At 62.7% G+C, this 15,497-nt stretch overlaps 1 protein-coding gene across 3 annotated transcripts in view; it reads right to left on the reverse strand.

Moving 5' to 3' along the window:
• NFIC (nuclear factor I C) overlaps window positions 1-14,363 on the reverse strand; it is a 59,087-nt gene extending 44,724 nt beyond the window's left edge. Inside the window, exons 1-2 of one of the 3 annotated variants that reach the window (XM_021705411.2) lie at window positions 14,214-14,363; window positions 3,754-4,285 (exon numbers count right to left, since the gene is read on the reverse strand). In XM_021705411.2, the coding sequence (XP_021561086.1) occupies window positions 3,754-4,285; window positions 14,214-14,243 (562 nt within the window). In that variant the 5' untranslated portion in view covers window positions 14,244-14,363. The remainder of the gene's footprint in view (window positions 1-3,753; window positions 4,286-14,213) is intronic. The other 2 variants (XM_021705413.2, XM_021705412.2) reach the window with 2 other exon arrangements.
• Between the last annotated feature and the right edge of the window lie 1,134 nt (window positions 14,364-15,497).

The raw sequence follows: 15,497 nt of genomic DNA on the forward strand, positions 1-15,497 counted from the left end.
CCGGCCCCTGGGCCTTTGCACTGGCTGTGCCCCCATGCCTGCCGCACTCACGCAAATCCCTCTGTGGCTCCCTCACTTCCTTCAGGCCTCATCCCAAGAGCCACCTCCCTGGGGCCTCCCTCCCTCCTCACTCTCCTCGGTCTGGGGCGCCCCCCTCCCCACCCCTCTCCACACCCTGCCCCTGCTTTGTTTTCCTGCCGTTGTTCTTATTCACTGAACTGTGAATTGTCAGTTTCCGGGCCCCCCCCCCCGTTGCACCCCCCCCCCCGCACCCCTTTAGCAGGCAGCCCCCCGTGCCCCAAAGCGGGGCCCACCCCCCCCCCCCCCCCGGGCCCCCCCCCCCCAGCTGGCCCCTAGGCTGCCCCCAGGGCACACACTGAGGCCAGCCCCTGGAATCAGGGCCCTAGGGCTCCAGATGGACGCCTGGGGCAGCCAAATTCAGCCCCAGGAGGTGCCCCAGCCTCTGACCGGCCTGGCAGCCCCAGGGGTGAAAGGGCCTTCTCAGAGCTCATCCCCATTCCCCCATCCCCCCAAATAAACCTGAGGATGGAGGGCTGGGAGCACCCCTGTCCGTCCACCTGACCCCTAGGAGAGATGGCTCCCTGGGGGCTGCCAGGCCTGTCCTAGGTCGGAGCAGAGCTGAGTGCGGTGCTTCCGTGCACGTCTGTCTCCGGCTGTCTGTCTGTTCTGAGGAGCCGTATCTGATGCACCAGCTGTCCCCCCCATCTGACATCAGAGGTGGTAGCCTTGCAGCTGGAGGGAGCGCCCCACCCCAACATCCACCCTGCACGCACATCCCTAGAGCTCCGTCCCCAGCCTCCTCATCAAATCCCAGCGGCGCTGGTTGAAGGGGGTGGTGTGCTGCGGCCCAGGCTGCGACCCCCTCCAGCCCCGGGACCCACAGACAGAAGGAGGAGGGCGGCGGGCAGCCAGCTCTCTCCGCGGTCGGACTGACACCTGCCTGACCAAGAACAGAGATTTCACTGGGACCCAGAATGAGGCTGGGGGTCCTGGAGGGCAACCCCAGTCCACGGGAGCCTAGCACACAGCCCCAGCCCCGGGGTGCCAACAAGGCTGCCGGGTTGCCCACTTTGTACCCCACGATTCACCTCCATCCTCTTCCACCACCACCCGGGGTGGAGGGCTGGGGGCTGTCGTCAACAGCAGCTGCCTGCACCCACATCCCTCCCTTGGCTCTGGGACCTTGGGCAGTCAGGCCCTGTTTCCTTCACCGGCCCTGGTTCCTCACCTGTGACATGAGTACAACAGCAATTCCTGCCTTGCTGGGCTGTGGACAGAATGGGATAAAAAAAATGCCCAGCAGAGAGAAAGTGGAGTTAGGAGTTGGGGTTCTGAAGCATACGCAGGAGTTTTCCACACGGGAAAGGCCTGCCCAGCACAGGGAGCAACAAAGCACGGGCGTGGAATTGGCAAATGGTAACTGTGATCAGGATGGTAGCGGCCGGGACAGGGGGCTAAGAATAGGGGCCCGAGGAGCCCTCGCCCGGAGCCTGGCGTTTCCTCATGCCTCCGTGAGGGCTGTCTGTTGAGCACTCACCACGAGGACCCAACCAGGCAGCTAATTTGAGCTTCCCATTTTAAAGACAAGGAAAGAAGGCACAGAGAGGTTCAGCGACTTGTCTCGGATCACCCAGCTGGCCAGCGGCTGAGGCTGAGTCGGGCTTGGAATCGGCCCTCCCCTCACGCCCAGCCCAGCTGCGGCTGGGTCGGCTGGGGCCAGTTTGAGCAGGGGTTCCCCGTGGGGATGATGGAGCCCGCTGGAAGCAGGGGCGGGCACAGCTTTGACCTTCCCCAGCCTGCAAGCGAGGAGGCCGATCAGACTGGCTGGCAAAGGCATGGCAGTGGGACACAAAGGTGTCTGGGGAAGCCTGGAGGCCCCGCCTGCCTGCTGAGCCGGGGGGGAGGGGGCAGGCTGGGGGAGGGGAGGCGCCTGGAGATTGTGCTGACATGGGCAGAAAACTCGCTTCAAAATTTTATCAGCTCAGCGCGGAGGAGGTGGGGGCAGGGCCAGGCTCAGAGGATGGAAGTGGTGGGAGAGGCCTGGACCAGCATGGTAATGCGTCTGCAGCCCCCAAGGCCACCCCTGCCCCCTGCCCAGGACAGCCAGTCACCTTGTCCACCCCTCTGCCTCCTCGGACCCTAAGGCCGCTCTGCTCCCAGCCCCAGTGGGTTTGTGGCTCATGGGTGGGGGCGGGGGCAGAAGAGGTCAAGGTCAAGGAATCAAGGTCAAGACTGGGAAACCGACTGCCTCTCCCTCCCACACACCCTGGAGACTGGGAGCCCTACCACCTCATCTAATCCTTACCCCATCGCTAGGAGAAGTGCGGTGGTTACACCCATTCACAGAGGAAACAGAACTGTGATGTGACCAAAGTCACACAGGCCACAAAGGGCAGGGCTACATGTGGCCCCTGGGCAGTGAGCCCTGAGTCTGTCCCCGCTAGACCCCACCACCGCCCCTCCCGCAGCCTTCCTTCCGTCTGTTTCTGGTAGTGTGTGCCTGTGGGATCTGCCGGGGCTGGGCTTGCAACCTGGGTGTACCCACCGGACACACTCAGGCAGCCCCCCCCTGTGTACCCACGTGTGCACCAGACTCAGCCCCGGTGGGGGGGTGGCACTGGTGGGGCACGTGACATGTGACCATTAGGTTCTATGAGCACACCTGACTCTGTCCACACGAAGACATTCCCAGCTGCCACCTGCCACGTGGCAGGCCAGTGTTCACATGCTACATGCATGATCTGGCGACTCCCCTGGGGCCTCATCCAGCTAGGGACTCTGTTAACCTCCATTTGACAGATGGGGGAAACTGAGGCCCAAGGTGGACACGCAGCCAGGAAGCAGCAGGGCCCACCGCCCTCCCAGCCAGGCCCGGCCCTGGGCCACCAGCCCTGCTGACATCCAAAGGCCGGGCCACACATCTGCCTCTACATCTTTGCCCAGGCTGCCAACCCTCTGGGACACCCCACACTCAGCACTGTCCCGCCACCCCGTAGAGCTCAGCTCTGCCGCACCACTTTCTCCAGGAGGCTGCCGTGGGTTTCCCCATCCTCACAGACCCTGCTGGTCTCCACGTGGGGCACTGACCATGGAGCCAGCAAACACCCAGCTAGAACAGCCAGAGCCAGGGACACAGGGGACCAGAGAGGGTGGTAACCTAGCCAAAGTCACACAGCACCCAGCTTCCCACTCAGCACAAAGGTGGGACCTGTCAGGCCTCTGCTGAAGGTCTGAGAGTTGATCAACTAGCATTCACAGCGCCCAACTCCAGTGTTCTTTCAGCTTTTCCTGGGGGGATAAGACTCTCTCTCCCATTGGTCGCTGTCCTGTTCTCACCCCTATTCCCAACAAGGCCTTATGTTGCCCCTCGGACCTCCTGGGACAGGGTCTCACCCTCCTGGGACAGGGTCTCATCTCCCGAGATCTCAAGGGCCTGCCTCTTACCTTCAACCCTCTGGACACACCGCCTCCCCCCTCAGACTCTCCTTGAACCGTACCTCTTCCCCTCAGACCTTCGCTGCTCGGGTGCCTGTCCTGCTCTAGCGCAGGCCGACAGGCCCCCCCTCAGCCCCGCCCACTGCACCTGCCTCCCCTCTCGGTCCCCACCTGAACCACCTCCCCAGCCGGACGCTCGAGTGGGCCGCCTCCCCCGCGCCACGGGGCCCCCGCGCGCGCGCACATCTCCCCCACCCCCGACCCCGAGACCCTGGGCGCGCCGCCCGCCCGCCTCACCTCGCTCGCGCACGAAGTAGGCCAGGTAGAGGTCGAGCTCCTTGACCGCCACGCCGATGTGATGCGGCTGCACGCAGAGCACCGGGTGGCCGCACTGCGCCGCCTTGACCAGGCGCTCCCCGTCGGTGCTCTCCAGCGGGATGCCCTTGAAGAGGATGACCATGACCAGGTCCAGCCGCCACACCTTGTCCGCCTGGCGCAGGCAGTCGATGCGGCGCATCTTGCCCTTTTGGTCGGGGTTGGAGAGCACGCAGCCCGGCGCCTTCTTGCCGGTGATGGCCAGCACGAAGTCCTCGCGGCACTCGGGCCGGATGTCTTTGCGCAGCTTGGCCAGCAGCCGGGACGCCCACTTCTGCTTCACCTCGGCCTTCTCGCCCAGCAGCTCGTCCTTCACGGCGCGCTCCTCGTCCTTCGACATGCGCTTCTCGTGCTTCTTGAAGTACTTGCGCTTCCGCGCCTGCAGGTTGAACCAGGTGTAGGCGAAGGCGCGCACGTGAGGCAGCAGCGCCTCGATGAACGGGTGGAACTCATCCTGCAGGCACGAGAGGCCAGAGGTCAGGGGGCGCTGGGGACCGTGGCCCACTGCCCAGCCCGGGAGACTGAGGCCTGGGGGCCCCAGGAAGACCCCCAGGGAGGGCCAGGCGCCTGTGCGCAGGGGGGCCACTGCAGACCTGCTCACCTCCTGGGGAAAAGTCGAGGCCAGAGGGGACCCAGCAGAAGTGTATGGGGGAGAGGCGTGAACCCCTTGCCCAAGTGGGGAAAGTGGGGAACCAGAGGCCTGGACTATGTGGGAGGCGCAGGCCAAGGCAAGAAGTTCATGGAGGGCTGTCTTGAACCCCAATATACAGACAGGCCAAGCTGAGGGTCCCCAGATGCTTGATGGGGGCTAGCCCATTGTACAGACGGGGAAAAGTGAGGCCAGGAGAACGGGGATGTTATGGACCTATCTGCTGTCTACTAGGACGGGGGGCGGCAAACCCCAGTCTGAAAGCCTCTTAAAGAACAAGATAGTGAGGGGCGCCTGGGTGGCTCAGTTGGTTAAGCGACTGCCTTCGGCTCAGGTCATGATCCTGGAGTCTCGGGATCGAGTCCCGCAACGGGCTACCTGCTCAGCAGGGAGTCTGCTTCTCCCTCTCCCGCTCCCCCCTCTTGTGCTCTTTCTCTCTCTCACATAAATAAATAAAATCTTTAAAAAAAAAAAAAAAAGAACAAGATAGTGAGTATTCCATTCCGTTGCAACTACTCAACTCAGTGCCGCATCGCCAAACTAGCGCTAGATATGACACACAGATGATGGACATGGCTGCGTTCTGATAAAACTTTATTTACAAAAACAGGTGGCAGGCACTGGGCCCCAGGCCTGTAGTTAGCAAACTCCTGCACTAAAGTATGAGCTCGAGGGGTGCCTGGGTGGCTCCGGCGATTAAGCATCCCAGGGTCCTGGGATCGAGCCCCGTGTTGGGCTCCCTGCTCAGCGGGGAGCCTGCTTCTCCCTCTGCCCCTCCCCCGCTTGTGCACGCTCACTCTCTCTCTGACAAATAAATAAATAAAATAAAATAAAAATAAAGTATGAACTCCAATGTGTAGAGCAGGGCCAAGCACACAGAGGCTGCTGGACGGCTGCAGGAGAAACCAGGCTCCGAGAGCGTCCCTATCAGCAAAGAAAGCTGACACCAGATTGTGGGGCGAGCAGTCCGAGGGCCACCTGTACTGGCCCTTGGCACAAATTTAAAAAATGAGGTCTAGGGGGGCCTTCCTATAGACCAGCTGTGCAGAAAGGCCCCACAGAGGCCCATGGGCCAGGACTAGGGCAGCCTGGATGTCAGAGGTTGCTGGAAGGACAGGGTCCTGCGCAGACCCACTGCAGGGGCTGAGAAAGGTGAGGCCCAAGAAGGCAAGAGATCAGAATACACGAGAGAAGGGGAGCTGGCCTTGGAGGTTCAGAGCTGGGGAGAGGGGCCCCTGGGGCTGCCCCCCGACATACCCATTCAGACGGAAAATCTGAGGCCTGGGGAGGCTCTGAGGCCTGGCCAGACCTGTGATTTCAACCCCCACCCCCCTATCATGCCTAACTGGTGTTGCTGGGAGGCCACAACACCCATTTTACAGATGAGGAAACTGAGGCCCCAAGAGGAGGGGACCGAGTCATGAGGGGCATAGAACTGTCCCCATGAAAACAATAGCAGCCGTGGCTGGGCCCCCCTGAGAGCAACACGGCGCCATGGGAGACCCCTGCCCCCTCCTGGGGGGGTGGGAGGGCTGTCTCATCTCTCCGTTTTTCATCAAGGGGAACCCACTCTGCAGAACATCTGGGACCTGGTTTCTCAGCCTCCAGGAGAAAGGAAGACAAAGAGAACCTTGGGCTCCTCGTCTCCGCTCTTGCCTGGGCCATGCGGGCTTCCAGAACGGGAGCGCTAGCTCTTCCCGGGATATGAGCCCTGTTCCCCGTTCCCCGCCCAGCTCTAGAAAGGCTGCCCTAGACTCTTAGTATTATTGTTGACATTGTTACAATTATTCCGGTTGCTTACAATCTTCCAGGATGCAGGGGAAGGCCCAGGGCTCTGCTACCCACTGCGTGATGGGATCCAAGGCCCAGACAGGGGCGGAGACCTGACCTGGGGGTCCCACAGGGTCTCAGGGCCTGTGTGAGGCCCCAAGCCCAGGCCCCCCAAGCCCTGTGAAGGCCATCGGCCGCTTCCTCAGAACAGCCTGGGGTCTCGGGGAAACAGTCGTTCTGGGCTATCAGTCTGCCTGCTGGCTGGATGGGCCTGGGCTCGGTCCCACCTCCAGGGCTGGACACTCACAGGGACCCCCACCCTGTACGCTCTCAGGGCTCTGTGCACCTCTGGCCGGGGATGGGGGGGTGCCAGGGCGGGGGAGGGGAACAACCTCAGATTTCACCTATTACCGAGGCTCTGAAAATAGCCTCCCGCCTGGCCAGCGTGGGGCGGGATGGGGCTCAGCATATGGCAGCCCAGCTCCCCACTCCAATGTCCCCCAAAGTGTGAGTCACCGCAACAGCTGTGGCGGGCACTGGACCTCAGGGCTCTTTTCCGCTGCCCACTCCCCCCACCCCGGCTGGCTCTGCTGAGGCCGAGGGAGAATGCAGGGGGGCCCATCCGCGGCCGGTCCCTGTCCAACCTCCACAGGGCTTTCCTGTGCCTGAATGCCACCTGACAGGCCAGCCCCAGAGAAGGGGAGTGACTCAGCCAGGGTCACACAGCCGGTCAGCAGAGCTGGGACCAGAGCCCAGGCTGCCTGGCCAGAGGGGCTGGGGGTGGGGAAGCGAGAGAGGCACAGGTCGCTGCCCCCCATGGAGGGGACACCAGGGTGGCAGGAGGCCAAGGCAATGGTGTTGACGCTGGGCCATGGCTGCCACCCAAGTTCTGGCAATTTACTGGGGCAGCGATAAGAGGTAGCTGGGAAGGGGCAGCTGGACGGTCAGCCAGCAGGGGCCGACTGACAGGTCCCCAGACTCCTCTCCTTGAACCCTTTTCTCTCTGAACCCCTCCCCTGGCTCTGGGTCCCACCCCTTCTCTGTGTCCTACTCCCTCTGGGCCCACTCTCAGGAAAGGTGCCAGGGAGGCGGGCAGGGGCGGGAGACCACGTCACCAGTGACCCTAGCTGGTCCAGGAGGAAGGAAGACAAACAGTCTGTAACTGGGTCAGGGACCCGCTGCCCTATCCTCCCTTGTCCTCCCTGGGAGGTCAGCCCAGATAAGAGGCAGGTCTGTCGCTCTCTTTGTCCCACGAGACCTGCCACAACCAAGACATCTTCCCCAGGGCACCTCCCAATGCCCTCACTGGCTGACCACGCAAAGGAGACAGTCAAGGCAAGCCAGATCCCGAGAATCCTCCCGAACTCCTACACAACCCTCAAAGCCCTGTCTCCAGTGTTCCTTCTCCTTCAGGCAGCCTTTCCTGCTCTCCTCGGGGATCCCCCCAGACCTAGCCTGGACCACACAAGCTGGGGTTCAGAGTCTGGCTCTATTGCTACCCCCGCCCAAATCTGAGGCCCAGGGCTAAAGCACCCATTTGCCAAGCAGACTCTGCAAGAGAATGAGGTTGGGTGACAAGGGCCTCCATTCTCACTCTCTCTCTGACCCCGGAACAAATCACTGCTCTGCTTTGGGTCTCAGTTTCTCATTCTGTACAATGGGCAGAATGGGATACGGCAGCTGTGGGGTGTTGGGGTTTTTTGTCAGTTCCTGGTAACCAGAGAGGCAATGTTGGGGGGAGGGGGACCGAGGCCAGGCCGTTCCCAGAAATGCCACTTGGCTCACTGGGACTTCCTGGCCAAAAAGGGCAGCAGCAGCTGGGAGGTAGACACCTGGGTCCAAGCCCTTGCTGGATGGGCTGGACCATGAAGATCCTATTCACAAACCACAAGTTCTCCAGGAAGGATTCTCTCTCCCTCATTTACTCAGTGACTCACCAAACGTTACTGAGAACTATCTTACCACCTCCTAAATTCGTATCCCAAACTCTTTATTTATTTATTTTTTTATATTTTTATTTATTTATTGAGCGAGAGAGAATGATAGAGAGAGAGCATGAGTAGGGAAGAGGGTCAGAGGGAGAAGCAGACTCCCTGCCGAGCAGGGAGCCCGATGCGGGACTCGATCCTGGGACTCCAGGATCATGACCTGAGCCGAAGGCAGTCGCTCAACCAACTGAGCCACCCAGGCGCCCCTTGTATCCCAAACTCTTATGCGCCCTTCAAAGCCCTGGTTCCAACGTCTTTTCTTCTAGGTTAAGGCCAGGTTAAGTGGCAAATAGCAGAGCCCGTATTCAAACCCAGGTCCATCTGGCACCAGTCAGTGTCCCTAACCTCAGGTAGTCCCCCCCAAGCTCGGAGCATCACAGCTTAGGCTTAACTCCCACCTAATGAGGGCGAGATGCATTTGCTTGTTGGACAAACATTTATTGAGCGCCTACTGTGTGCCAGCTCCGTGCACGGTGCTATGGACCCAGCAGTGACCAGGGCTCAGTCCTCACCTGGATCCTGATCGGGGCAGGGATGGATGTGAAACAAGCCGACAGATATGCAATAAAATGTCAGTTTGAACAAAGTGCTCTGAAGATATTTAAAGGAGTTTGGGGAGGGCCAGGGAATGCCTTAGGGTTGTTTTTTAGCTGGCAGTGGTCAGGGAGGGTCTTTCATAGGAGAGAACACTTGAACAAAGACCTAAAAAATGATGGGCCAGGGTAGGAGCTTTCCAGAGAATGAAAACAGCATGTGCCAAGGCCCTGAGGCAGCACCATGCCTCATGTTTTGCGAGAACACTGAAGAGGGTGGTGTGGCTGAAACCAAGTGGACGAGAAGAAGAGTGGAGGGGGTGAGGGCAGGGAGGTGCTGGGGGCTGGTTGTGCAGGGTCTTGTGGGCCCCTGAGAGGAATCTGGGTACACGGAGCAATGGGAGTTAAAACTTCCCATCAAAGTGACCAGGGAGTCTGAACCCTGGATCTCCTGCCTTCCTTCTTTGTGCCTTCATGTCCCGGGAGGATGACAGGGGCTGAGCCAGAGGGCCAGGGTGTGGGAGAGAGAGTGAGAGAGACAGGGCGCGGGGTCCTACCTTCCAGAGGCTGAGCATTTACTGAGCTATCAACTCTGCAAAATAGGGACTATCCTCACGCCTGCTTTCTGGAGGGGGAGACCGAGGCACTGAACACCGAAGCCACCCACCCAAAGTCATGCAGCCAGGAAGGAGCCAAGCTGGGGCTTCAACCTGCATCCCCGTGACCGTGGACCGCCGGACTCCTCAGCCCTGCTCCTGGGCCCTTCAAGCACGTGGTCTGGCCCCGTCGCTGGGACTCCCCAAAGATGGCCATCCTGTACCCCGCCTGCTCTCTCCAAATCCCGTGTGACTCCCTTCCCCTGCTCGGTCCCAGGTCATGGGCCACCTCCTCCTTAGCCAAAGCGGCAGCCCGGCCTGGCCCGGCCCCTGGACTGCGGCCCCTCCAGGACACAGATTTGGTCCTTCTTGTTCACTGCTGTGACCCCAGCACCCAGATCCCTGGGAGAGCAATCCCATCCTCTGCCTACGTGACACCCATCCAAGCACCCCACACGACAGAGGATGCTGGCACCCCCACAGGTTTGGCCAGACTCAGGAAGACCCTGGACAAATCCTCAGGGCTCACGGCTGTTCCCATCACCCAGCCCAGGGCCTGGCTCCTGCTGGGCAGACAGTGACAGCATCAAGGGGAGGGTATGTTGGAAATGCCTCTGAGACATTTAACCCAATTATTAGTTTAGCGACCACCATAATCACAGCCACATTTATTTGGCACCCACTGTATACCAGGCACTGTGCTGAGGGTGAAGCCTCGGAGGAAGGCATGATTGTACTCCGCATTTCACGTGGGCAGAGATGGAGGCTCAGAGAGTTCCTTCTCTCGGCTGGCAGAACCGTCCACTCATTCCTTCATGCAACAGATATCTGTAAGCGCCTACTGTGTGCCAGGCCCTGCGCTGAGCACCTCACAGGGGTCCTCCCTCCCCGAATCCTCGGAAGATTACCATTGACTGCATTTCACAGTGAGGACAAGGGAGCACGGAGGAGTTAGGTGCCCTGCCAGGCGTCACGCACCGGGAAGCCGAGAACTCAGTTCTGAGCCTCCTGAGCAAGACCTGCATGCAGATCCAAGGCGCCCTCCCTCGGTCTCTGCCTCCGGGACCCCCATTAGGGCCCATCGGAGGCGGGGCAGGGCTGTGTCTTCGTGGGCGAGGTGGCAGTGAACACGCACGTGTGTGTGCATGTGCGTGGGTGTGGTTCAGTCCCGGGGGAACCCCCCCGCCCCGCCGCATGGGGCACCGCAGGTCCACATGCCCCGACGGGAGCAGGCAGCACACGCGTGTGCAGGTTGGTGTGAACACGGGCATTCGCATGTGAGGGCTGCGTGGGGCAGGAGGACCCCGGACGTGGTGAGTGTTCCCCATCCATTTGGTGTGAGACAGGGAGGGAGGACAGGGAGGAGAGAGACAGAGAGAGAGAAGGAGAGAGAGGGAGAAGGAGAGAGAGAGAGAGAGAGAGAGGGAGAGAACGCTGACTCGCCAGAATCCCAGCTTCGTGATTTACAAGGCGCCTGGCCCTGGCGCTTGCTGAGGCACCCCTGCCTCCGCAGAGAAGGGAGGAGGGAGAGAGGCACAGACACAGGGACGGAGAGAGGGAGAGCGACCTGGAGCCAGGTTGTGCTTTTTGCAGGAGCCAAGCAGAGGCATCAGACCATGGGTGGGGGGCGCACACGGGGAGCGCCCACCTGCCCAGGCCTGCCTCAACAGCCAAGTGGGGGCAGTGGCCCCAAAGCCAGCCTTGCCCGCCATAATGCTGTGCCACCCAGGGCGGGCCCTGGCCCTCTCTGGTCTTGGCCCCTCTCCCAGCCCCCCAAAGCCCAGGTCAGGCCTAGACCCCACGCCCCCCCGCCCCCCCCCCCCCCGTCCCGCCCCTAGGAGGCATGTAAAAAAAAGGTGCTAAACCCATCAAAAGTCAGGGCCACCCTCCCAGCCTCGGTCTCCCCACTGGAGAAATGGCAGTAAGAGGGGTGCCACGCTGAGAGGGAGCGTGGGGCAGAAATGAAGGGAGGAATGAATGAATGAGGGAGGGGCCCTGGCGGCCGGCGTTGCCGTGGCCTCGGCCCCGGGGAATCCTGGGCACTGCAGCCAAGAGGGATTTGGCCCCAAACCCGGAATAACTAACGTGGCGGTGAGGCGGGCGGAGGGAGGCAGGGAGGGAGGCCCGGAGCAGGGCCAGCGCGGGGAGGCCAGCCTTCCCGCCGCCAGGATTTATGGAAGTAACGGCTGTTCCACACAGTTCCTCTTAAGAGTAAAAGTGAAAAAGCGCTTGAGTCACCACTGAAACAGGGACGGGGCTCCCAGAATCCTCCAGGGCCGCCGCCGCCACCGGCCCCCCCCCCCCCGGGGGCGGGCAGGGCCGGGGGCACCGGGGCGCTGGCACCGACAAGGATCCGGGTCGGATCAGCTAAAAGGGAGCTATTTTAGGATGGGCTCAGGTTGTAAAATTAGTCGGGCAAAGGGGGGAGATGGAGGCCCAGAGACGGGGAGACACACGGGAGAGACGGAATGGGGGAGAGAGACACACAGAGACAGATGGAGGCACAGAGAGAGACACGGAGGCAGAGACAGGGAGAGACAGACCCAGAGATCGAGGAGAAACAGAGACGGGGAGAGGGAGATGGAGATGGTCAGAGACGCGGGGTGGCGGCGCGCTTAGAGAGACTGAGCCAGACAGCCAGGAGTGCAGGTCCTGCGCGGGCAGTCGGGGTCCTCCCAGGGGGGCTCCCAGCCAGAGATCCCAGCCCAGGCTGGGTCTGCAAGGAGCTCTGGGGGATCACCCTCAGGCTTCGGGGAGCCTGCCAGCGGGTCCTGGGTCTCCCCTCCTGGGTGGGGGACACAGGAGCAGAGCACGGGAGGGGAGCCCCCCGGAATTTGGGCCACTCCATCCTCACCCTAGCCCTGGGAGGGGGGCTCTCGGGCTCTCTCTGCCTATCTCTGTCTCCTGTCTCCCCCCCCCCCCCCCCCCGCCCCGCCCCGCGCTTGCCCGGAGCAACCTCAGGTAGCATTCACTGTCCACCAGGAGCCCGCCTGGCTGATCCTTGCCCTGCTCCTGGGGAGGGCTGAGCCAGGCCCCGTGAGCACACATGCTCACACCAGGGCTTGGGTTCTCACTGCCACCGCCTCTCCTCTCGGCAGCAACGTGGATGAAGGCCTGTCTCCCGAGGAGTCCTGATGGGGGAATTCCAGGGCTCAGTGACAAAAGGCGGCCTTCCAACCTCCTCCCCTGGAATAGCCTCCCTGGCTCAGCCCCCCTTTGTGGCTCTCAGGAGCTGGCAAGCGCAAGAAGGGCAGAGGGGGCGGGGGCGCCCACAGCCACCCAGGCCACCCCACAAGCCCAGAGACTGGGAGGTCCAAGGTCACGCTGCAACCCTCACTAGAACCCTACTTGCACCCGGGGAGCCTTAGGGCAGCTGGGAGGCAGAGGTGGGGCAGCAATGACAACTTCCGGGGGGGCCCCCAAAGTTGTTCAGAAAGGGAAACTGAGGCCTGGACAGGAGCAGGGACTTCCCCAAGGTCACTCAGGGGATCATGGGTAGGACAAGCCCTGAGACCCCCCCCCGCTCTGCACCGCCCTCTCCTTTTCTGGCGGGAGCCAGGAACTCCCTAAGCGCGGCAAGAAAGATTCTACCATGAATGAGGGGGACCCCAAGATCCTGAATAGTGGACCCTCTCCACACAGACTGGCGGTCCCTGGGACCCAAGCTAGGCATAGGCATCCACGTGCTCCCCATAAGGGAGAGAGGAGGGGGACCGGACACCCAGGCTCCCGTGGGACTCCCACCTCCCAGAGTGCTGCACTTTGCAATCTGGAGGCCACACTGCCCCTCTCTCCAGAGCCTACCTTAGTCCTCAGGAGAAACTGAGGCCACAACCCCATTGGCCTAAAGACACATAAAGACATGGGGGAAGCTGGAAGTAGACCGGGGGGGGGGGGGGGTCCCAGAGGGAGCTGGAAGAGGAAAGGAGTCCCCCAGGGTGCGGCCTGGGACAGGGGCAGCCGCCCCCTCCCCACACACCCCCTTGCCCGTTGCACAAGGGCTCAGCCCCGGACAGTCTGGGAGCCTGGCCAGGGGTGAGAGGCTACGGGAGGGGGGCAGGGGCAGGTGCCGGGCTGGCGAGGGTGTCCGCAGCGCCGCAGTGCCCGGGCCAGACCCCGGAACGCCCGGCCTCCCGGCTCCTCCCGGCGGCGGCGGCGGCGGCGGCGGCGGCGGCGGCGGCGCAACAATCCAGAATCGATGCGGCGAAAATACCAGATCGGTGTCGGGGGGCGGGGGGCGCGGGAGACCGAGCCGGGATGTCAGCGCGCCCCCTCCCCCCGCTGCTGGCGCCTCCAACTCCGCGCGCCCCCTCCCCCTCCACGCACACGTGGGCCAATAATGGGGGGAAAGGCGTCCCGGGGCTGGGGTGGCGGGACACAACCGTGGCGGGGGGCGGGGGGGGCACTGTCTGGGGAGCACATCCGAGGGATCCTCTCCTCCACAGTGCCGAGGGACCCAGCCAGGACCCCTCGATTCCTCCTAGAGGCAGGCCCGGTCAGGGAGGGGGGTCACGCAGAGGCCTGCCTTCGGCTCCCGGGGGAGGGCGCCCCCAGACCTTGCCGGGTGGGGTGGGGGCTAGCGTCCCGCCAGCCTGCACCCCGAGTCCCGCGTCCGCGTGGGGGGAGAGGCCGGGGCGCCGGGGGCGGGGCGGGAGTCCCGAGAGAGGGTCGGGGCGGGGGGTCCCCGGCCCAGCCCATCCCCCACCGGTCCCTGGCCCGCGGCGGGGGCACCCCGGCGGGGCGGCGGGAGGGACGCGCGCCTTTCCCGTCCCGCCTCCTCGGGCTTCCCGACTCCGGGGCCCGGCGGCGGGGGGCGCGGGGGGCGCGGGCCGAGCGAGGGGCGTACCTGGGTCAGGCAGAGCGGGGACGAATACATCCCGGGCGCGGCGGGAGGCGCAGGGCCGGCCGGAGCGGGCGCGCTGAACTTACTGAGTCATTTTTCCAAACCCCCCCCCGTGGCCGCGGCCGGCGCGCTCCTCGCCGCCTCCTCCCTCGGTCTCCCTCCTCCCTCCCTCCCGCGCTCGCTCTCTCTCCCTCTTCCTTTCCTGTCCCCCCCTCCCTCTCTCCTCCTCCGTCTCTGTCTCTCCGTGTCTCTGTCTCTCCTCCCTCTGGCAGCCTCCCCCCCTCCTCCCCCCAATTTCCCTCCCCTCCCACCCGAACCTCCCACTTCTCAACATCCAACTTTCAAAGAAACGAGGGAAAAAAGAGCGCGAGCGGGGAAGGAAAGCCGCTCCCCCCCCATGCCCCATGAACCCCCATCATAGCTATTATTACGAATTACGAGCCGCCCTGGTCCCGGGCACCGGACGGGAACCAACCGGCCGCGCAGAGCCCGGTCGCCACGGGTCCCCGTGGACCGCCCACCCGAGTCAAGTGGGGACGGGGTGCTGGGCTGTTGCTGGACACTTTGGGGCCGGAGGTGGATTTTTAGGATCCCCCCCCAACCCTCCCCGCGCTGGCCGGGAAGTTGGAGAAAAGAGCCAAGTTTGGGGGGGGAGGGAAAGAATGAAGAAGTGACGTGTGCAGAGGCCGGCGCCAGCGCGCGTCTTTCCCCTTAAAGATGTACGACCCGGGGTGCAGGGCAGGAGTGGGGGGTCGCACAGCATCCTCTCCCCCTGCTCCCGGGAGAGCCAGACTTGGGCTGCAGGTCCCCCCTGGCACAGAGGCTGGCTCCAAGGGCACTCTTCCCCACCCCACCAGTCCCAAAGGTCCCAACTAACCCGAGAGCCTCCAGGAATCTGCTCTCACCCCTTCAGTTAGCACCAAAGGGGAACTAGGTGTGTGTGTGTGGGGGGGGTTGCTTTGGCATCCCCCATTAGTCACCCCAACATCCCAGGAGGATGTGTCCAGAACCTCAGGTTGGCCAGATAAACCCTTGCAGCCTCTTCTCTGGGTGTCCAATAATTCCTACTGAGCCTAGGAGTGTGCCCATTTCACGGATCTGGAAACTGAGGCATGGTGCGTGGCTTGGCGCCAGGCCACCTGGCCCCAGAACCCACCTTTCTAAAGCTCCATTGTTCTCCCTCTAGAGAAACTGGGCACAGACCTGACCTCCCCCAGTCTCTGCCCCCAGGGTGCCATGACCTCAACCGTCCCCCTTTCACCCCCTGAATCCTCCCAGCTTCAACTG

This window comes from Neomonachus schauinslandi, chromosome 1, assembly GCF_002201575.2.
Source record: "Neomonachus schauinslandi chromosome 1, ASM220157v2, whole genome shotgun sequence".
NCBI classification, from domain to species: domain Eukaryota; kingdom Metazoa; phylum Chordata; class Mammalia; order Carnivora; family Phocidae; genus Neomonachus; species Neomonachus schauinslandi.